This window comes from Nelumbo lutea, chromosome 1 (genome assembly GCF_056320005.1).
Source record: "Nelumbo lutea isolate HS-2025 chromosome 1, American lotus-T2T, whole genome shotgun sequence".
NCBI classification, from domain to species: Eukaryota; Viridiplantae; Streptophyta; class Magnoliopsida; order Proteales; family Nelumbonaceae; genus Nelumbo; species Nelumbo lutea.
In genome coordinates this window covers 216,271,845-216,295,919 of record NC_142684.1, presented here as the reverse complement: position 1 = coordinate 216,295,919, position 24,075 = coordinate 216,271,845, and the positions used below count along the sequence as shown (strand labels likewise).

The 24,075-nt window shown below is 36.2% G+C and overlaps 1 protein-coding gene across 1 annotated transcript; it reads left to right on the top strand.

Annotated features, from left to right (window-relative positions):
- The first annotated feature begins 418 nt into the window (after positions 1-418).
- On the top strand, positions 419-22,784 carry LOC148880970 (E3 ubiquitin-protein ligase SINAT5-like). Its single transcript, XM_088963127.1, has 3 exons — positions 419-1,234; positions 21,446-21,832; positions 22,125-22,784. The coding sequence occupies exons 1-3, from the start codon at positions 1,046-1,048 to the stop codon at positions 22,485-22,487; spliced, it is 939 nt and encodes a 312-aa protein (XP_088819253.1). The 5' UTR covers positions 419-1,045; the 3' UTR covers positions 22,488-22,784.
- The last annotated feature ends 1,291 nt before the right edge of the window (positions 22,785-24,075 follow it).

Below are 24,075 nucleotides of genomic sequence, written 5' to 3'. Positions count from 1 at the left end.
AAAGTGGCACTAGGCCCAAAGTATAGGATACTAATATGGGATTTTCCCTTTAAGAAATGAATATATTAGCTAATGAGATAGCCCAAATTAAAATCTTAGCATGATAAAGGGTTAAATGGGGGATATTTATATTGAAATTTTATGGTAAAGTGTTTGTAAGTATCTATGTCTATTTAAAAACTAATTAACTCTAATTTACAATTTGGTAAAAAAATCCCGTACATCACACCAACGCGCACACGGATGTAACCAGCGTTTTGTGATCAGCAGATATGCGTTCATATGTCTTCTACAGTTCTACTTCTAGGCTTCCACGCGACGCCCCACTTTAGTACCCAAGCCCCCCATCCCACCAATACACAGAAAAAAAAAAAAAAATCTTTTACGATATATCCGTTAATTTTCCCGGGTTTAATTTAAATAAACTGTTTGTCCTCGGGACGGGACTAGGCGGAAATAAATTGAAAAATTCTAACATTCTTAATTTCGAAGATTTTTTTTGCAGTGTTTATATTTAGGAATTTCTTTTTTTGTTAAATAATCAACACTGTCACAGTGCAACCTACATTATTAGACCTTTTTTTTTTTATTTCTCTTTTTGCACACTGAAATCAGTTTTTAGGCAATATCCGAAGAAACCCGTTTGATTTCGATCAACATGGCTATTTTGATGGTCGTCCTTTCATCTCTTTTTCCCTCTCTCAAAACCCGGCAAAAAGCCAGCGAAGGAAAATACCTCTTTTGAGAGGTAGTTTGTTATTCCGTTCCGATCGAGCCATCATCCAACCCCATCTATTTCTTTCTTTATTTATTTTCTTCTGTTTCTTCTTCCTTTCTCATGGTGTCTCCGTGTCTGGTTTTCTTTCTCTTCTTTTGTTCTTCCTTTTTTTTTTCTTCCACTGTTCGTCTTCGGTGATCGAAGACGACGTGAGATAGGGGGGGGGGGGGGGGAGGGAGAATCGAAAGAAAGAAGAAAACCCGAACAAGAACTATAATCGATCCTGTTCTTTTTCTATTTGATTTCTGGGTAGCATTGCTGCTGTGAATGGAATTGGATAGCATTGAATGCGTCTCATCCTCGGATGGGATCGACGAGGAAGAGATCCATAACCATCAGTTCACCTCGAAGCCCCACAACAATGTAGTTTCCCCAGCGATTTCTCCTGCCACCAGCGTCCACGAACTTCTGGAATGCCCTGTCTGTACCAATTCAATGTACCCACCTATCCACCAGGTCTGTTCTCTTCTCCAGTTATTATTATTATTATTATTATTATTATTATTATTATTATTATTATTATTATTATTATTATTATTATTATTATTATTATTATTATTATTATTATTATTATATTTTCTTGTTTTTGTTTACTTAGAATATGCATAGGACTGGGTTGCTATAATTTGACGGGGCGCCTTGGGACGAACGCAAGGGAAATGCTAGTGTGGGCTTAAATGGATTCCTTCATCCAACTTTTTCTTGCTTGATTTTCGTTACAATAATACGTGCTTCTACTTGCTTGGTCTGATTCAGATTTGGATGTTGCGATTGGGTTGTTGAATTTGATGCATCTCGGGTCGTATCAAGGGGAAATACGACATGGATTGTGAATGACTCTGACATTACTCCTATTTTTATTCTGGTGTTGGAACTTTTGGTTAGTTATCTGCGGTTTTGTTTATTTGGTAACAGGATTTGTTTGCCAAAGACCAAAGTTGGGTATATTCATGTTGCAAGAAATTTCGTTATGGGGTTGGATCTTTTCAGATTTTAGTTATGGCTCCAATATGTGATAAAATGGGAGAAATTAGACTAAGATGGTTTGGTCTTGTTTAAAGAAGACCATTAACACCATCTGTGAGAAGAAGTGATTTGTTTCAAGTTGCAGGGGCTAGAATGGCAAGGGGTAGACAAAAAAGGACATGGCTAGTAGTAAGAAATGATTTAAGTGCCATAATTTTAACAACGGAATAATGGATATGGTACTAAATAGAACCGACTTGCCAAATGGGATTCATGATGCTGACTCCATATAGTTGGGATGACGATGATGATGATAATGATGATGCCATGATTTTTGCTTTTCATTTTGGTGGAAGTATTCCCATAATCAAATGATGTATTTTTGTTTGGACATCAATTATTTGTAATGAACAATGATTTGTCCCTGGAATTCAAAAAAGAGCCAGAAATATTGAAGATAAAGATAACCTTTGATACTAAAGCATTGCTGATAGGTCAGCAAATTTACTGGATCATTTATTATTTTGACTATAGAAAGCTATCCAGTTTACATATAAATCTCTAGTTTGTCCACATTATTTCCAATCTCTCCTTGGACATTCTGGTTCATTGAACACCCATGTGATGATTTTTATTTATGGATTTCCTTTGCATTTTTTTCTCTGTGTCTTTCCTCTTGTATGCGTGGATTAGATTATTTTTGAAATTTCCAATTCAACATGATAATATGGTTTGGATATTTGTTTTTCTTATTTATTGTTCAATTTCCTATCTTAACTTCTTGTTAATGTGATATAGTCTGTCGCTATTTATGTGTTGTTGTAAATACAACAAGATTAGCTTAGTTTGCTCAACAGTTAAAGTTGTAGCCTTTGTTAGGTCTTCCTCATTTGATTTGATGCTTGGTTGTTTGAGAGATTGATTTTCTGATGGGAATAGTTTAGCATGATAAATGTTACTTTGGGTTTATACATGTAATGTTCATTTGTTTCTCTTATATGCTTTCCTTTGGTTCTTCTAGTGGTTCTCCACATTGTTGCAGTGGTATGAAGGCACAGACATGCATCTTATCCTTTTATTGTTGTGCTTCTTTTAGTTCCGAGGTCAATTTAACATTACAACTACTTCTTTTAGTTCTGAGGTCAATTTAACATTACAACTAAGTGCAGATCTATTTCTTTCTTAGATCAGGTCGTTTAGTATCTTTCATAACTTCAACCCACTATCTTTTTCACTTAATCTTGTCATTTAGAGCAGTGGTTTGCTCCAGGACCTAGATCACTCTTCTCTTTTTTGCTGGTGTAGCATATGAGCATATCATGTCAATTGAATTGCTGTCATTTTTTTTCCACTCTTGGGCTACACCTGGGTTCCCATGAATGTTATCAATTATAAAATTGTCCTAGTCTTGGCACTCATCCTTCTTGACATTCACATATATGCTTATTTTATGAACTTGTTTTTTCCAAACCTTTTGCTTAATGTGACCTTTTTCTTAAAGTGCTTCCTTGTTCCATATCCTTACCTGCATTGGCCTCTTCGTTTTATGGGAAAATTCTATTTGTCCACTATTTTCCCTTCTTAATGGAGCTTAATTATGTTTACCAGTAGATATTTGACATCCATGCTTAGTTGAGGAGGCTCAAAGAATCCATGAGGTCATTTCTCATTTTTTGAAACTCAATTGGGATCTGTTTATTGTTGTAAGATCTTTTCTAACTTGAATAATTTGTTGTCCTGGTTGAATCTTACAAGCCTTGGTGGAGAAAAGATGGAAACATTTTTATAATATAATCAGTTATGTTTTGCACTTACCAGGATTACTGACATACTGTAACTGAAGTATGCAAATTTATGTAACCATTTCTGATCTGATCAATCTTTTTGAACATATTATCAACATATTTTCCATCATCAATGGTTTGTATCAGGATCTAGCCTTTACTGAAATAGCAACTTAATCTTATTTGGTGTTGGTGTCTGAGAAATCACTGTTTGATGGTGGTCAAAAGGTTTAGGCAAAAGGGGTTTAGTTGCACGTGTCACAAAAGATCCTTGTTATAAAGGGTTATAAACTGTAAGGTTCCAAATGACCTAGGCATGGTGCTCTTGCTTTGATTTTTGATGGATATAATAACTCATAAAATAGCAGCCTTATTCTCAGGACTTATTGGGTTGGTGACTTGGTAAGAGCAGAATAATTGGTGGTCCTTCAAGGATTAAGTATAGGAAGAGACCAACATTTTAACCTGATGGTAGTATGGGGGTAGGGGTTCAAGGACTGCTGTTGGTTGGCTCAAGAATAGGAGTGAGGGACCTTGGAAGTATAGGTACATAATGAGAGAAACCAAGCATCTTGTTAGAGAACTGGGAGCAACACTCAGCTGGATTCAATAGAAATGCTAGGTTTGAAGCTTGGTATCAAATAAATGAGTGGTATACTTTTTTTTTTATCATTCTACACAACTTTGTTGATACTGTTGAGTTTTTGTTGAATTGGATGTGTTGTAAGGTAACAAGGTGATGTATGTGCTAAGCGTCTGCATGATAAACTTGGGGATCTTCATCTTCTATTTGCAACCAACCAGTTTGGCAACAATTTGTAGTTGTCAAATTAATTATTTACTTTTACATAGAAAGTATATTTGAAAACTAAAGAAAGATGAAGCCAGCCTCAAGAATCACATCAAGGAAAACTGAAGATAGTTTATGCTCATTCTCATAACATGGTATCATGTATAACATGCTAACAGTAATCTGATTTGGAGATGGTAGTTTTTGGAGGAGGTTCCTTGGTGCTTGTTGTTTGCCGATGACATAGTATTAATTTTTATGAAGCTAGAGAAGTATTAAATGCATTTATGGTAAGGACATGGCTGGCAACAATACTGGATACAATATTTGCACTAAATGCCAAAGTGTCCAACATGATGTTGGTACCTTTGTACAGGCATCCAGGTATCATAATGCAAAATTAGACTTACTACCTTAAAACCAAGGTTTTAAAAGGCTAAAGGTGGAGGTGAGGCAGTTGGGTGCTAAAGAGGCAAAGCATAAGCCTTGAGGCGTAAGCCTCAAATTAAAAACATAAAAATTATGAAAAAATAAATAATTGAAGTTTTATATAATTATTTGTGACTTAATGTATGGTTCAACAATTAGGAGTGAATCAGCCATTACAGATGGCTAGTCAATTAGGAGCGAACAATTTGTTAGTAGGAGACTCCAAGGTAGTAGTGGGCTGGCTGAATAGCCCAGACACAGTTTGTTGGGGCTACAGGGATCTGTTAAAGAAAGTCAAATGGATGACAAGAAATATGACTGTTAGGTTCCAGTGGGTTAGCAAATCAGCAAATGTAATGGCTGATTCTCTGGCCAAGCAAGGGGTGATCTGTTTTGGGCTAATTTGTAATTTGTATCTCAGGTTTGGGCATGTTTTAGTGTTTATGATTCAGTCCTCGGGGGAGGTAACATCTCGTGCCTCTTCCTAAGCTGCATGTATTTTTGATATTTTTTCAATAAAATTACTCTCATTTATAAAAAAAAAATGTATGGTTCAACAATTGCTGATTGTGCAAATCTTTTTCAAGATTACTTGTATGAAGTCTAAGCTAACTAGTAAGTAGTAACTAACTACTAACTAGTAACTATTATATAAAAATTTGTTTTTACAATACAATCTCTAAAGTTTAAACTATAGAAGAAAAGTTGAATAAAAAAGAAGATGGGATCAAATGAATGTACCTTAGCTCTTAGGGAACACATGTGATGCAATCCCATAATGAAATTACAAAATATGAATCCTTGAAGTTCAAAATTGTAAATTCCTATAAAGAAGAACACATTGAGATTTAGAATTATTCTTTATTTCATAATTTCTATTCAACTTAAAAGATGAACTGATAAGAACTTTCAACCATTCTAAAAGGAAAGAAACTAAGAAAACATAATTCCTATCCAAGTTAAAAAAAATCATTCTACATTCCACATTTTACACTTTAAGAGGTCATTTCAAATTTCAAAATCCAAATAACAAAACATAATTCTAATAAAATTTTAAATCCAAACCACAAAATATAGTTCCAAAATCCAAATAACACACTTTAAGAGTCACACTTTAAGGTAAAGAACCATTCAAATGTTTTCATGCTAATGAAATTTCAAGCCCAAAAAGCCATCTAGTCCTTAAAAGCCTCTTCATCAACATCATCTGAAGATTCAACCATGAAATTGATTGTCTCATCATCATCTTCATCTCCATTGATAATTCCTCATTTACCAATAACTCTTCATCTTCCTCATTTATTAATTCCATTGGCTTCTTATCTTTCCTAAATATGTAAATAAGAAAATAAAAATTAGAATGTTTTAAAATTATAAAATTTAGGTTTTAGAAATCAAAATAAGAGACTCACCTTTTGATTTTTGTTGAAATAATTTAGTTGTTGGTGTTAGGGTCTGTTTGGGTACAGTCCTTCCTTTTTTTCTCTTCCTTACCCTCCTTGGTCGTGTACCAAGTGAAAAAATCAAATGAATCTGGGCTACTGAATGCTGTCAGATCTTTATACCTTTATTTTTTTGGGATTGTGTGATCCTGTTCCTGTGTTAAGGCGACTGTAGGTCAAGGATGACCTGTTATCTCAATTATTTGGCTTGATTATAAGTGTTAAGGATCTCTCTTGCCGATTAATGTTCTTAGACATTCTGGAAGGCTGGTAGGTTGGGACTGTTAAACCGTACAGGTCTGAAATCTGCCGAATATTGCCTTTTTTTGTCCTGAAATTGGTACTGTTTGTGCTCAGACTGTTTTCAAACCCAAGTGTGTGGGTGTGGACTGAGTGGAGCATTTTTTTTGTGGCGTAAGGAGGGGTTCTAAGTCCAGTGTTTGGGACTGATTGTCTGTTTTGACCATGTCGTCTGAGAATTCTGCTACTTCAGAGATTTCAGGGAGCCACAATGGAGTGAGTTGGGGAATGGATATGAGTTTCCCCATGGCTGTTATTCCCTTTGATGGTTTGAACTACCTTGAGTGGTCTAGGGGAATAAAACTCTACATCACTGTTAGGGGGAAAATAGGATACATCAATGGGAGAGTGAAGGAATCGAAGTACGAAAGTGCTGAATATGATAGGTGGAACCAAGAACATAGTATGGTGGTGTCTTGGCTCTTGGTTTCCATGTTGCCACAAGTAAGGATGACTTTTATGTGGGCTGAAACTGCTTGTGAGATATGGGAACAAGCGAAGTCCGCCTATTCGGAGCAGAGACACTATGCCAAGATATATCAACTGCAAGCTGAATCCTCTACTTGCAAGAAGGGGGAGATGAGTCTCTTGATGTACTATTCTGATTTGACATCGATATGGAAAGAACTTGATCACTATCAGAATGTGAATTGGAAGTGTAATGAAGATGCAAAAGCGTATAAGTCACTTGTTTCTCAACAACGGGTCTTTGCCTTTCTCCTAGGGCCGAATCCTTCATATAAGTCCATCAGGGTGCAGATCTTGGGTAGTAAAGACTTGCCATCAGTTCAGGAGGTCTATGCCTTAGTGCAGTCAGAAGAGAGTAGAAGAAGTGTGATGAATTGTGTAGAAGGGGAGTCAGTTGCCCTAGCTGTCCGGAGAAATTCAGATACAAATGTCGAAGGTGTTTTTAAAAAAGATGACTCTCAGAAAAAAACAGATGATAAGAGTAAACTTTGGTGCACTCACTGCCAGAAGACACGACACACGAGAGATACATGCTGGGATCTCCATGGAAAACCTAAATGGGCACAGGATTTGGGTAAGAAGTCAACACCTGATCAGGGCAAGAAACCAAGCCAGCAGAATAAGAAAAAGTATAACTCAGCTAATATGGCGTCGACAGAGACTAGTCCTTTGGTAACTTAGGAGAGGCATCCCAATTCTAACCCTAAGGAAGAAATTATCAACTCCTTGAACTGTTCAGTCACTTTTTTTTCCGTCTTCATGTGTGTTTCAGGATTTGGCCTTGGGAAAGATGATTGGTAGAGGAAGCATGGTGGATGGTCTCTACGTGTTGGAGAGTAAACATGGTCTTGTGGCTACAGAGTCCATGAGTTTGTCAAGTGAGAGTCAAGCCTATTTATGGCATAGTCGTCTAGGTCATCTTTATTTTGAGTCATTAAAAGTTTTGTTTCCAAAGTTGTTGGAGTCCTTGTCAATGAATCAGTTACAATGTCAGACATGTCAATTGAGTAAACATTGTAGAAGTTAAGACCTTTGCGAAATAAAAGATCTGAATTTCCATTTCATATTGTTTATTCTGATGTTTGGGGCCTTGTTACTCTACCCATTGAGGCTGGATATAAGTATTTCATTACCTTGATTGATGATTATTCTAGATACACCTGGGTTTACCCTATGCGATCTCGAGATGAAGTGCTAAAAATTGTGAAAGACTTTCAATGCATGGTGTTCACTCAGTTCCAAACGGAAATCCATATCTTCCAGTCGGACAATGCGAAGGAATACTTCCATAGTGATCTTACGGAGTTTTTTTGCTTCGAGTGGGTCACTTCAGTGAAGCTCTTGTGCCAGGACACCCGAACAAAATGGTGTTGTTGAACGAAAGAACTGTCACCTTCTCGAAGTAGCTCGTGGCTTATTAATTCATATGAATGTGCCAAAATGTTTTTGGATGGGTGTAGTCTTGTGTGCTACATACATCATCAACCGCATGTCCTCTCGGTTACTAGAGTATAAGGCCCCACATTAGCTTTTGTTTCCTACAGCTCCGCTGTCCACCATTTCGATGCGTGTTTTTGGGTGTCGTTGCTTTATCCATAACTTGTTCCCTACTCGAGGTAAGCTTGATCCTCGGGCTATTCCCTGTGTTTTTCTTGGTTACCCTTTATCTCAAAAGGGGTATCGGTGCTATGATCCTACCTCTCGCAAATACTATGTCTCCATTGATGTATCATTCTTTGAGAACCAACATTTTTCCTCAGTTTCTCCTCGGGGGGAGAGGGGTTGAGGAGAAACAGGCGACTCAAACTCAACTACCTCCCTTACCCTATCTTCCTCCATTCCGGGTTTTTCATCGTCACCATAAAAGCCAACAGAGTTCAAGAGCCGTGGAACCTGACACTATGCAACCAACATCATCGGATTCACCAGAGGCAGATCCGTCTCATCAGCCAGGTACACTTGCTCCTATTGATATGTCTGTTCCTCTAAATGTTGATTCACCTGTCATCAATGATCTTGATATTCCTATTGCTAACAGAAAGGGTGTTAGGTCTTGTACCATTAATCATCCTATCTCTAATTTTGTGCCCTATGATCATGTTTCACCTTCATTCCGTGCATTCCTCTCTTCTGTGGACAGTGTCCCCGTTCCTAAGAATGTGGCAGAAGTTTTGTCTAAACCTGAATGGACAGATGCAATGCAGGAAGAAATTGATGCTTTACACAAAAGTGACACTTAGGAGTTCGTGAACCTTCCTGAAGGGCAGAAACCAGTGGGTTGCAAGTGAGTGTTCACAATGAAACACATGGCTGATGGAACTGTTGAAAGGTACAAGGCTAGACTGGTAGCAAGAGGCTTTACACAGGTATATGGAGTGGACCATGCAGAGACTTTTGCTCCAGTAGCCAAGATGAACTCTATCAGGATCCTTCTTTCATTGGCAGCAAATCTTGACTGGGAGCTTCACCAATTGGACATAAAAAATACTTTCTTGAATGGTAACTTAGAAGAGGAAGTGTACATGACCCAACCTCCAGGGTTCTGTGCCAAAGGCAGTGAACAAAAGGTGTGCAGGTTAAAAAAATCTTTATATGGGTTGAGACAATCACCTCGGGCTTGGTTTAGTAAGTTCCATTTAGCAGTTCAACAGATGGGGTTCAAACAATGCTAGTTAGATCACACTCTATTTGTGAAAAGAGGTGAAGGGAAAATTGTAGCTCTTATTGTGTATGCGGATGCCATAGTGATCACAGGAGATTGGGAGGCTGAAATACGAAGATTAAAAAAATTCTTAGCCACTCAATTTGAGGTGAAAGATCTAGGCCCCTTGCGTTATTTCCTTGGAATTGAAGTTGCCCGCTCTCACAAGGGCATCTTTATTTCCCAACGGAAATATGTACTAGATCTACTAGAAGATATGGGCAAGTTGGGGGTAAAACCAATTGACTCACCAATTGAATCTAATCGTCATTTGGGAGATAATCATGGAGAGTTTTTGAAAGATGTGAAGAAGTTCCAAAGACTCGTAGGGAGACTTTTGTATTTGTCTATGACCAGGCCTGATATTGCTTATGCAGTGGGTGTCCTTAGTCAGTTTATGCACAATCCTAGGATAATTCACTTTGAAACTGCAGAGAGGATCCTGAGATACCTCAAGAAGTTTCCAGAGTTGGTTTGTTGTTCTAGAAACATGGTCACTTAAAGGTGGAAGTATATACTGATGCAGATTGGGCAAGAGCAGTCAATGACCGAAAGTCTACCAGTGGGTATTGTGCCTTTGTAGGAGGAAACGTGGTCACAAGGAGAAGTAAAAAACAAAGTGTGGTGGCTAGATCTAGTGCTGAAGCAGAGTATAGAGCGATGTCTCATGGGGTTGCTGAAATCATGTGGATAAGAAATCAGTTAGGTGAACTGGGTTTTGCAGTGAACAATTCTATGTTACTCTACTATGACAATAAAGCTACCATCAATATTGCTGCTAATCCAGTCCTGCATGATAGGACGAAACACATTAAGTGGACAAGCATTTTATTAGAGAGAAATTTGTAAATGGAGAAGTGTGTACTCCATATGTCAGCTCAGAAGAACAACTTGCAGATATCTTCACCAAAGGTCTCCATCATGTGCGACACCAAGATTTGTGTGACAAGTTGGGCATGATTGACATCTATGCTCCAACTTGAGGGGGAGTGTTGAAATAATTTAGTTGTTGGTGTTAGGGTCTGTTTGGCTAGTTAAAGCGTTTTTTATTTCTATTTTTTTACTTCTGTTATGTCTGTTATTGTACTCACTTATAGCAGGGGCACAAGGGTCTTTTCCCTTCTTATTTCTGCGCCCTATATATATTATAATAAAAGCTGGCGCCGCTAGCACTGTTACATTGCCAATCCCTTCTCTTCTCTTCTCTTCCTCTTATTTTTGGCCAGCCACACTGTCAAGAATCTCATCATCAACACCAGCATTTGCAAGTAATTATTCAAATGGAGGAAATTCTTCTAGGATTGGATCATTTAAATGTTAATCTGCAATCCATTCATCATCTAATCCCATATCATCAAACTCCTTACTAATTGGATCCTTTATAGTTTTGTTTCTCACTTGTTTCTGTGACAACTTCAAATTATACTTGACATACACCAATGAATTCAATCTTTTTTGTGCTAAACGATTCCTCCTCTTGGTATGAATTTAAAAATCATCACAACTATTCAAAGTTAGAAATCTATTATTATATTAAACAGTAAAGTTTGAACAATAAATTGTTGAAAAATTTTACTTGATTAAATGAACTCCAATTTCACTCACAAGGAAAAGCACTACAAGTAAGACTTAATATTCTTACTGCAAATTTGATCAAGCGTGGAATATCTTCACTATACACTAGCCACCATTCATGATTCAACTATTACAAAGACCAAATATAAAACAACACAAAAAAATTAATGCAAGAAATCATATAACATTGAATAATATTAAAATTATAAAATTCAAAATTTAATTTACTAGGACTCATTTTAAATATTGTAGATTGAGCCAATGTTCTTCCAAAATACCCCTTTTTGAATAGAAAATCATTAAGTTGCACTTCTATCTCCTCTTGTTCTTGCCTATCTGGAAACATCCTATCTAAGACATTATAGTAACCTCTTTTTATTGATGGATGTTGGGAGAGATTTGATCCATACCACATTGTGATTTGGGGTTTTAGAGATCTTCTCAAAAAGGTAAAATGGCTAACAAGGAATATGATGACCAGAGTTTAGTGGGTAGGCAGATCAGCAAACTCAATGGCTGATTCACTTGCAAAACAAGGGGTTCTTCGTGCTATTTTATTTTGGGCTTTTGTGTAATTTCTTTTGTACTTATAATTCTATAACTAGTTTTAAAGGAAATGTCACATTTCGTGCCTTTCAATGGGTTGCATGTAACTCTTATTTGCTGGTTTAATAAAATCTTACTCATTTATCAAAAAAAAAAAGAAATTTTATCCATACCGTATTTGTGGGTTCAAGTAATAAGCACATGCATGCAAGTCTTGTTGAAGCTGAAATTCCCACCTTTTATCTATGATATCCCAAATCGGTTTGTATTTTGCCTCATCCCAATTCACATTTTTTGCAATTTCATTCTTAGCTTTCTCCATTGCATCATACAAGAATCCCATTGCTGTCTCTTTATCAAAATCCGTCTTTCTTAACACAACCACCAATGGTTCAGTGGTTTTAATAGCTTAAGCTATAGATATCCAAAAATGCTTATCTTTCAATACAATTGCCTTAATTGCATAGTTGTCAAGGCGATGCCTAGGCGACAAGGCACCCTTTGAGGCTCGCCTCGCCTAATCGCCAAACAATTTTGCACTATGTATTATAAAATACTTTTTGTTCTTTATTTTTTGACATTATAATTATAAAATAGGCACTATTAAACTAAAATATTCATTTTGTGTGTTTATATATTAATATCTTTTTACTATTTTCTTATTTGTTAGGGTTTAATCAATATAAACATTGCTAAATGCTGTATTGAACCCCCAAAGACTCTAAAACCCGAACCAATAAGTAAGGAAGAACTTAAAATTTTGTCTAATCAACACATTTTCTTTTCTTCTTTTCCTATAACAAAAATAAGGGTTCAACCCCTATATTTTTTGAATTTTCTTTTCTTTCTTTTTCTTCTCATGAATATGTTGATTTTCTATACTTTAACATGAACTCTATACTTTTCTTATGAAAATTATGAATAATTCTTAAGGAAATATGGTTATGGTACTTAGGGAACTACCCTAGGATCTATTTTTTCTTCATTCGCCTAGGCGGCAAGGCGCCCCCTTGTTGCCTAGCCTCGCCTTGGCACCTTGAAAACTATGCTTAACTGCTTTTCCTTAAGGTTTTGTTTTGTTTTGTTTTTCGCATAAGAACTTTGTGCCCACTTATTTGATGTAAACATACTTTGTAAAGCCCTCATTGAACCCATCAAACTCTATAGTGTAAGAAAAGCAATAGCAAAACGAGTCACAACTGGACATATAAGATCATAACTTCTCATCAATGCCAACACCCATCCATGATTGTACAAAAAATTTAGTACTCTTTTTGAATTTTTGAAAGTAGACTCATGAACCGAGAGTTTAAAAATATCCTCCAACATCAAGTCTATATAGTGGGCAGCACATGAGTCTAATACAACTTCTTCCTTTTTTCCATTAACATCTCACCATCTTTTACATAATTAGATGCATTATCTGTTATTACTTGCACAACATTCTTCTCACCAATTTCCTCTACAACTTCATCTAAAATCTTAAACAACAATTTGCCATCTTTCACAACATTTGATGCATCTATAGAGTACAAACTTTAAGAACCATGTACCCTTAGGTAGGGGTGGTCACAAGCTGAGCTTTTCACGAGCTATTCAAGCTCGGCTTGGCTCGGTTTAAATCGAGCTTCGAGTCGAGCTTGAGCCTGACATATAGGTTTGTTTACTAATCGAGCTGAGCTTGAGCCTAGTGAAGCTTGGCTCGTGAGGCTTGCGGGCCTAGTATAATAAATAAATGAATTTTGATTATATACATACATACATATACACACATATATATATATATATATATATATATATATATATATATATATATATATAATAAATGATTTTATTATATATAATAATATCTTTATTTTGTATGTATAATAGTAAATAATTTTTATACTTCTTATTTTTTTGTAAAATAAAAACATTTTTATATGCATATTTTTATTTTTATACAAAAAAATTAAGAATTATAAAAATTATTTATTTTTATACTTCTTATTTTTTGTAAAATAAAAACATTTTTATATGCATAATTTTATTTTTTATATGTATAATAATAAATAATTTTTATAATTCTTAATTTTTTGTATGTAAAATGAAAAACTATTTTTATATGTATAATTTTTATTTAAAAAAAAACTTGGCTTGTAGTTGAGCTCGAGCCGAACCGAGGTCGCACTTGCAAGCTTTGAACCGAGCCGAGCTCGAGCTCAAGTCTCTAGCTCGAATCAAGCTTTAGCCTAGCACAATTTTAGCAAGCCGAGCTTGAATAGCCAAGTATTCGGCTCGGCTTGGCTTGAGTCCACCCCTGCCCTTAGGACAATTAACCAAAAATTTTATTAGACTTCGTCCTGATGTATCTTTCCACCCATCATGCAATGTGGAACATCCATGTTCTTTCCATGACTTCTTAAAATCAGTCATCTTCTCATTGGTTGTTTGAATTTCTTCATTTAAGATCCAAGTGCGCACTTCATGCATGGTAGGAAGCTTTAATCCTCTTCCATATGCACATGCAACTTCAAATGCACTTTTGAATGAAGGAGAATTACGCAAATTAAATGGCACACCATTTCCATATATCATTCTCCCAATTTCTCAACAAACTCTATTTCTTCCTTCCTTTTTCCAATGAGCATTCAATGTGGTTTGTTTCTCAAATTGGCCACTTGCATTTTGATCGACAACTACAAATTGGTCCATAGGGCCCTGTACTCCTCTTGATGTAACACCACCACTCTAGATGCATTTCCTGATGTCCTTGCACAATTAAATTATGTTGGTATCTCACCAATAGATTCTCTAGAAATAGCAAATACTCGACGAACCTCTTCCATTTCCTCAACAGTCTTTTCTTGATGCTCTTTAAATTTCTTTAGAAATTCTTTAATTTCCTCAATAACTTTGGGAGGAGCCTTTTTGCATGGGGCTATATTTTCATGAGTCTCTACAATATGTGCTTTCATCCTTTTTGAACCCCCGGAAACTTGATTTCCATAAAAATTACACTGTAAATATACATATGACCAGTGATTTAAACGATGGCCTCAGGCATGCCTAGGCACAACCCTTTCAAAAGGCATGCGCCCGGTGCGCCCTGTGCCTCAGCTCAGGTGCGCCCTTTTGAAAATTAAAATGTTTTTTTGCTTTTTTTGAGTCTAGCGGCTGGGCCGGGGGCTCCGTGCCCGGACTCCCATGCGACACCCCTCGAGGCAAGTCCAAACAAGTTCATTCATGCATCCTAATAAAATATCTTCTTAAAAAACAATTAAAATTATAAAATCATTATTTTTTGTGTGAAAACTAAGAATTTAAGACCCTAACATGGACTTGTTTGGACTTGCCTCGAGGGGCGTGGCACAAAGGTGACTCGTAGAATCAAGAATGTAATATGTCACATTAACTACTTGAAGTAATGTAATTGATAAAAAAGAGATTGTAGGTTTTATATGCTTGAAAATGTTTTATATGTTTTATTTTATTTTTAAATTCTTATTTGAATATGCTTTACATGTTATGTTTATGCATTTTAATTTTAGATAATAGATTTTTTAAAAACTTTATTTTAAATTTTAAGTTTATATTTTTATTAATATTATATTTAATAATTTTTTGATTTTTTTGACATTTTAATTTTTTTTAGATTTTTTTTAATTTTTGCACCTTGCTTAAAGGCGTTGTGCTCGCCTCGTCTTGCACTTCAGGTGCAAATTGACCCCTGTGCCTTTTTTGCGCCTTGCACTTTTAAAACACTGCATATGACTTTCCACTCTGTTTTGGTTCTTCCATTTATGTCCCATAATTCCATGCAGGATCTTTTCTATTTCCTTCTCCTCCTTGACTACTTCTTTTTAGCAGTTTTTCACAAATTTAAAATATATATAATCCCATAACAAAGAACAATTAACAAATATAATAAGAGGATTTAATGTAAAAATTTAGAAACTAATAGTAATTAAATTAAACTATAACTTATCACCAAAAAAAGAATTAAGTAGCATTTCATCAACTAGCAAAGACAAAGCAAGTAGCATTTCATCAATTAGCAAGTACTGAATTAAAAGAAATCTGATTTGGACATTTGGAACATATAAATGATAAAATAACAGAATTCTTTGTCATTAATTTTGAACATTTGAACATGTAATGATGTAAATCAGTTTATGGAAATCATTATTTTTTCCCTTCTAAATTTCAGAAGAGATTTAGGTTGAATAGGTTAGGGGAAAATGAGCCAAAGTAGTTAAAAAAATGAACATTGTAACAACTAAATCATCTAAAAAAATAACCTAATGAAATCAAGTTGAACATGCCAAAATTTGTATAAAAAACAACCCAAGGATAAATAAAAAAAAAAAAGAAAAAGAAAGGAAACATTCAAATGAGAATAACATATCTGTAGTCAAATTAATAAATAGCAATATCATGTTCATTGTATGCAACATGTATCATCATGGCACTTATCATGTTCATAGAAATAACAAATTAATAAATAAGTAAATAACAAATTAATATTGATCTAGATTCAATATATTTCTACAATGCATTTCAGTTCGGGAAATATCGAAATGCATTTTAATATTGAATTTGGATTCGTATAGGAGAAGGAGGAGGAGGAGGAGGAGGAGGACCTGTACCGCTTGCACAATTCGATTTGTCTTCCTCCCTCCCTCCAATATTCTTGAATCTTGACTTCGGTCTGTGAGAAGTCTTCTTGAAATCTTGAGTTTGGTTGAACTGAAAAGGGGGAATAGCAGTTTTGGTTGATGGAAACCTATGTTTTTTGGGTTTTCACTTTTCTTTTAAAATTTTCCAAAATTACCCATGATGAAATCAAGTTATCCCCACCCAAAACCCTTTTAACTTAAGGCTACTGCCTCATGTAAATTGAGGCGAAATGCCAAAGGCCTACGCCTCACTTAAACTGAGGCTTACGCCCCTTGATCTGAGACTGAGGCTACTGAGGCCAGGCAAAATTTGGTGGCTGCCTCGCCTTGAGGCGTGTCTTTCGCCTCACTTCAGCCACCTTTTAAAACCATGCATAAAACCAAGAGGATTTCAAATAAATGGGACTAAAATAGAATATATGTAAGCAAACCCATGGTACACCTCAGATTAGAGACCAAGATTTAACTAAATGGGACATTTTCTATTATATTGGTTTGGTAATCTATAACAAGAGGAGACACTGAGGAGGATGCTGCTGATAGAATTAGAACACAATGGGCAAATTGTAGAGGTGCATCTAGAGTCTTATGTGATGGGAGAACACCACTACACCACTTAGGCTAAAAGTTGTATGGAGCTAGAGCAGAATGTTGGGCAGTCAAGAAACATGTTGAAAGAAGTGGGTGTGGCATCTGGCATGGGGGTGGGGGTGCTGAGAAACGAGGCTGGAGAGATTGTACTTCTCTATGCAGGCCCCTTGGGATTTGGGGATTCAGTCAGAGCAGAATTGTTAGCAGCCCTACAGGGAGTGCAGTTTGCAGATCAACTGGGTGTAGGATAGCTTTTTATTGAAGGGGATTCCAAGGTGGTGGGGTGGTTGAAGAACCCTGAGGATACTATGTGGTGCTATAGGAATGAAGTCAAAAAATTCAAGTGGCTGACAAGGAATATGTCTGTTATTATACAATGGGTGGGGAGATCAGCAAATGCTTTGGCTAATGGATTAGCTAAGCAAGGGGCAAATAGGGAAGTTTTGTTTTGGGCTCAGCTGTAATGGTTATTTTTTCTTTGTAGTTTCCTCGATATCAGATGAGAGAGGCTGCAGCTCGCTTCTCTCCATGGGCTGTTGTATGAGTTCAAGTAATAAAGTTATTTATCCATAAAAAAGTGGGTGTGGTAGAAATGCAAATGTTGAGATGAATGAGCGGGAAACTAGAAAGGATGGGTCAGAAATGAACTTATTTGAAGGAATCTAGGAGTACCTCCAAGCCTCCGATAGATGATAAAACGAGGGAAAGTAGACCAAGATGGTTTTGTCATGTGTAGAGAAGACAATCTACAAGACTAGTAAGAGAAGAGATTTGTTACAAGCAGTGATTTAAAAGGTGCGTCTAGTGCACAGGCAAGGCGCATTTTAGGGTGTGCCTTGCCTGGGTCCTAAGCACAGCCCTTTCAAAAGGCGCACGCCTGAGCCTTGCGCCTCAGCCCAGGCATGCGCCTTTTTAAAATTTCACACCTCCGAGAACCCTTATTTGCTAATGTTTATTCATTCATCATAATAAAATATCTTCTTAAAAAGCAATTAAAATTATAAAATCATTATTTTTTGTTTGAGAACTAAGAATTTAAGACTTGTTTGGGCTTGCCTTGAGGGGTGTGGCACAAAGGCGGCTCGTAGAATTAGGAATGTAATATGTTTTACATTACATTAGCTACTTGAAGTATTGCAATTGAGGAAAAAAGAGATTGTGGGTTTTACATGCTTGAAAATGCTTTATATGTTTGGTTTTATTTTTAAATTTTCATTTGAACACGCTACATGTTATGTTTATGTATTTTAATTTTAGATAATAGGTTTTTTAAAACATTTGTTTTAAAATTTAAATTATATTTTTTATTAATGTTATGTTTAATATTTTTTTTGCATTTTTTTTGAATTTCCTGACATTTTTTTTTTATTTTTTAGCCTTTTTTTGCACTTTTCCACCTTGCTTCAAAATGATGTGCGCCTTAAGCACAAATTGGCCCCTGCGCCTTTTTTGTGCCTTGCACTTTTAAGACACTGGTTACAAGTTGAGGGGGCTAGAAGAGGTTGGGGCAGACCAAAAAAGGACATGAGTTGATGTAGTAGGAAATGATTTAAGGGCTCATAGTTTGACAATGGATACGACACTTTTTTTCCCTGGCTATTCTTTTTCTTTGTTCTTTTTTTTTTGATGTATAGCTTGGGCCATTGGACCATTGAACCTTTTATTTTAGTAGAATTTTACTGTTATTGGTAAGAAATGTTAATGACAAACATTATAATATAATTTTTTTAATAATTATCTCATAGACCTTGAATTGAAATGGCCTTAACAGTTGATTTCTTTTTTCATTTTTTTTTGCTGGAGAACTATGTATCCAGTACCATTTTAATCATCAGATTTTTGAAAGTTTTGACAATGGATATGGCACTAAACAGAAGAGCTTGGTGATAGAAGATTCATGTAGCCAACTCCATGTAGTTGGGACAAGGCTTAGATGATGATGATATTTAAAAAGTATTTTTTTTTACTGATCATATGATCCGTGGGTCAGGTTTGCTGTAAAAAAGAAAATCAAGGTATAATTTGACACAATGATCATTGGGAACATGAATAGCATTGAGATGCTCTTAGGTCTGGTTCTACACATATATTTAGTTTGGAGAAGGTTTATAAGCTATTTTGCAATTCCTTTATCACAAATTATTTCTTGATATGGTTGAGTTCATTTATGGCAATATCTTTTACATAATTGACAGCTCCACTTGATGTGGGAACAATTGCTTTGAACATCGTATCATGTACAATTCTCTTTGTTTTTCCATACATCTCTCTTTCTCTTTTTGTCCTTGATAAGGGTTATGACCTTGCTGATTCCATTTGAAAAAAAAGGTATATTGATGATTGCTGCACAAGCTTTTCTTTTTAATATACCGATCAGAAAAGCTATTCTATTTGATGTTAGAAATTTTTCCAAATGATTTGGATGTTTTAGATGATGGAAGATAACCTCATCTGGTTAATGTTGCTCAACGATCTGAGCATGGGCATTCATATTGTTACTGAAAACTTTCTGTTATAAATGATAATAAGAGAGACATAGGAATTCCCATTTTAAGTTGTTCAAATGGGAGGTAAATTCTAAATGGTCATTAGTTGTTCACAAGTCTCGGTGTGATACAAAAATGAGATATTTCATGAACTATTAAAAGGTTATCCTATTGACTTTTCAACAAGCCCAAGATATGGATCTTTGACCAGAGTCTCTCTTTAGGGGGTAGTCTATGACTCAGATTTTTTTCACCTTGAAGGTTTTACATTGATTATGTGGTCTTAAGTTTGGTATTAGTGTTTTATTTTCTCATAAATAAATATTACCAGAACATTTTGTAAGGAAGTTTTTCTTTTTCTTTTTTTTTTTTTTTTATTGGAAATGATAACTTCTCTTTAGGGGGTAGTCTATGACTCAGATTTTTTTCACCTTGAAGGTTTTACATTGATTATGTGGTCTTAAGTTTGGTATTAGTGTTTTATTTTCTCATAAATAAATATTACCAGAACATTTTGTAAGGAAGTTTTTCTTTTTCTTTTTTTTTTTTTTTTTATTGGAAATGATAACTTCATTAAAACATTTCAAACTATGTCAAATTACAACTGTCAACCCCTATTATGAAGTTGACCCAATTTACATGCTCATTACAACACTGCCCAAAACATGTTCTCCTTACAGTCCCTTGTTTTGCTAAGGTAGCCCGTTAGCTAACCTTCTTGTCCACTTGAAGCACACACCAATCTCCCTCATTATATTGATGATTTCCCTTATCATATGTCTATATTTCCATGCTCCCAGGCAACCTGACTGCATCCACCCCATTAACAGCTTACAGTCCCCTTCAATCTCCATTTGATGCAACCCCAATTGTTTGGTGTATCTTACGCCTTGAAGTAAAGCCATCACCTTGGCTCTTAATGAATCTCCTCCTCTTGGCCCCGAAAACATGGCAATAATTCTGCTCTCCCCATCTCTAAATACTCCCCCTATACCCGATGGGCCTGGATTAGAGTTGCCATCAAAGTTCAACTTTGTGCTTTGGAAAGTTGGTGGGGACCACAGTTCCTGTACCACAGGCTTTAGGGATGTAGTACCTGCCACCTCACCCCATCTTCTGTAGGTGTAATCAGTTGAGAAGTCCTTAAACAGCTCACTTGTTTTCAATCAATGCATAACCTTAGTTGTTATTCCTTCTACAATTTTCTCCTTGGACCTTTTAGTATTCTTAAAGATCCTATTATTTCCTTCTTCACATACTGACCAAAGAACAGCTGTTCTTGTAGCTCTCCACATGATTCTTTCATGCTTCTTTGTCTGCTTGTAAAAGTTTGGGTCAAAAAGGCTTACCACATCCGGGGGAGGGGTCCACCTGGAACCGAAGAGAGAAGAGAAGTAAGACCAAATAAAAAACACAAAAGGACAAGATATTAATAGGTGTGTTATTGTCTCAGCAGAACCCAAGCAGAGGAAGTTTTTCTTATTGTCGAGTCAAAGTTTTGCTTTGGCTGGTGCAGTGTTTGCTATGTTTGTGCTTTCTCATGTTTCTCTTTCTTGGTTTCTTCTTTGTTGTAGGCGGTTAGATGAAGTAGTTGTTGGGCCTGGGGGTGTAATTTTAACACTTGCTTTAGTTTGTATTCAGCTTAAAAACAATTGCAGGGATACTGGTTTCCATTGATTTTGATTGCTTTAGTTCCCCTCAAATTATTTAATCTTATTAGCAGTGACCAGAGTATAATGATCAAATTATTTACTCTTATTATGTGCTTGCAGTTGGTGGCCCCTTCTGAGATTTTGATTTGGCCTCGTTTCATCAGGGCATGACAATTATTTCTTCCATTCTTTCTACATTGTCAATGAAATTCTTTAAGTTATTGATAGAAAAGGGAAGTCAAAATTATTGCCAATTCTGACAGATCAGTGTCCTTGCAGTGCCACAATGGGCATACATTATGTTCCACCTGTAAAACGAGGGTACACAATCGATGCCCTACTTGCAGACAGGAGCTAGGAGATATAAGGTGTCTAGCCTTGGAGAAGGTGGCAGAGTCACTTGAACTTCCCTGCAAATATTGTTCCTTGGGCTGCCCAGAGATCTTCCCTTACTACAGCAAGCTCAAGCATGAGGCACAGTGTAACTTCCGGCCATACAACTGCCCATATGCCGGATCAGAGTGTTCTGTTGTTGGAGATATCCCTTTTCTAGTGGCCCATCTGAGGGATGACCACAAGGTTGACATGCACACTGGATGCACATTCAACCATCGCTACGTCAAATCTAATCCCCGTGAAGTTGAAAATGCCACCTGGATGCTTACAGTGAGTATAGTTCTCTTGTTACACTTTGGTTGGGTTTTAAGGATTGCAATAAAAGAACAAGTGATAAACGTAGTTTAATATGAAATCTCAAACTTTTATCGATTTTTTATATATATAAAAAAACTTTTATCCATTTTTTAGGGTGCCATATACCTGTGCATCAACTGTGAACCATTGATGGGAACTATGATGAAATTATTCTAGTTAGATGATTAAGATTTTTCTACTAAATCAACCCTTGAAAGACACTGCTTTGATGTCCTATTGGTGGCTATGTTGCTCTTTTTGTCAGGTCTTCAACTGTTTTGGTCAGTACTTCTGTCTGCATTTTGAAGCCTTCCAGCTTGGCATGGCTCCAGTTTACATGGCATTCCTTCGTTTCATGGGTGATGAGACTGAAGCTCGTAACTATAGCTATAGCCTGGAGGTGGGGGCAAATGGACGTAAACTCATATGGGAGGGTACACCACGGAGCATCCGGGATAGCCACCGGAAAGTCAGGGATAGTCATGATGGCCTAATTATCCAGCGTAACATGGCACTTTTCTTCTCTGGTGGGGACAGGAAGGAGCTAAAATTAAGGGTTACGGGGAGGATATGGAAGGAACAACAGAACTCAGATGCTGGGGTGTGCATACCCAATTTGTGTAGCTGAAGCTAATGCGTTCCACAATGTCTTGGTTGCCTGTGTTTGAGATACTCTTTTGTCGTCTGTATCGTGCTGTACGATTGCCAACTTGTTTTCCCGTAAAAATTATTACAGAAAGATGTTGGGTAGTCTGGAAGATGTACGGTCACCGGAGATTTGAGGTTCTACAGAATGGTTAATAAGCATCTTTTCTTTTCTTACCCTTGTTATCTAGGCTTTGTTTGTGGCTTTTTGTGTAACTTGTATAGTTGTACTATGGCCATGATCTTAATCACAGGATAGAGGCAGAGGCATTTTTATAAAGAGGCTTGCATCGTGTGTGGTGAATGGTGATCATAGTGTTTCCCAAGTTACTCCAACCCCATTTGATTATCACTTATTGGTTATAAGAAAGACCCCCCACCCCCCCACACCAAAAGAACTCAACAATCAATATCTTTACCTATAGAAAAGGATTAGCTTAAATTCTGACCAGAAAGAACATGGTCGTGGCCAGAATTTAAATCATATGAAGGAATCTAGGAATAGCTCCAAATCGTTGATTAAAAGAAAAAAGAAAAAGATTGAGATGGTTTGGTCACATGAATGAAAGATCATGTAAAACATTCATCAGAAGAAATGATTTACTACAGGTTGAAGAGATTAAAAGAACCAGGGGCAGAGGGCAGACTAAATGGATTTGGGTGATGGTAAATGATGGATAGGGCATTGAACAGAGTGGAATGACGAAATAGGATTCATACAGCTGATCCATAGTTGGGACAAGATTTAGATGATGGTGAAAAAGATGAACGAACCCCCGGAAAACCTCAACAATCCGAGTAGACCCATGTGCAACGTAGTGTCTTCTTCACAGAATTTTGTGGTCAGCAGATTCTGGTCCTGGACTTGTATTAGACCCAAATTTTCGGCAATGCCAAAACCGGGAGAAGAGAGACATTAGAAGAATTGAGATGAGAAATTGGTAGAACGGTTGATGGGTAAAAACAGCGAAGAGAAAGAGCTGAAGTATGGGGAAAGCAAAGTCCTTTGATTATAATATTATATCTGATTAGTAAGTTTTCTATGCTATGATTTTATGCATATTTGGATTAATGTACTATTGTGCTGATTCTGATAGAAATAGAATATACGGTCAACAACGAAAGCTATTTGTATGTGCAGTTTGTGCTGTTCATGTGTGCACTTTTATGCTCAATGTGCATATATGTGTTGATTCCATATAATAATAGTTTCTTCAAGAGTCGCCAAGGTAAGAGGCATTAATTGTTCAACTTCCATTCATGGTTGGTTTATCACTATTAATATCTAAATATGTGGACACGGTTGTAAAAACGCCAAGGCAAAACTAGGCATGAGGAGAGCCTAGCCAACGCTTTTTTTTTTTTCTTTTTCAAACTAAATACTAGGGTAATTCCTTGGGTCTTTTTAATAATGAATAATCATTTTTAACTAATAATTACTAATAATCAAAGACAGTTTTTATATTAAAATATTGAAAACCAACATATTCATAAGAATAAGAATTATAAAAAGCTTAAGAAAATATAGGGCCAGATCCTTTTCTTTCATCCAAGGAAAAATTAAAAAGGAA

What these genes read in the sequence shown, in the direction of transcription:
- LOC148880970 (XM_088963127.1), top strand. Translation starts at nt 1,046, where the DNA reads ATGGAATTGGATAGCATTGAATGCGTCTCATCCTCGGATGGGATCGAC. An exon ending in TGTACCCACCTATCCACCAG is followed by an intron (nt 1,235 to 21,445) that starts GTCTGTTCTCTT and finishes GTGTCCTTGCAG; the next exon opens with TGCCACAATGGGCATACATT. An exon ending in ATGCCACCTGGATGCTTACA is followed by an intron (nt 21,833 to 22,124) that starts GTGAGTATAGTT and finishes TCTTTTTGTCAG; the next exon opens with GTCTTCAACTGTTTTGGTCA.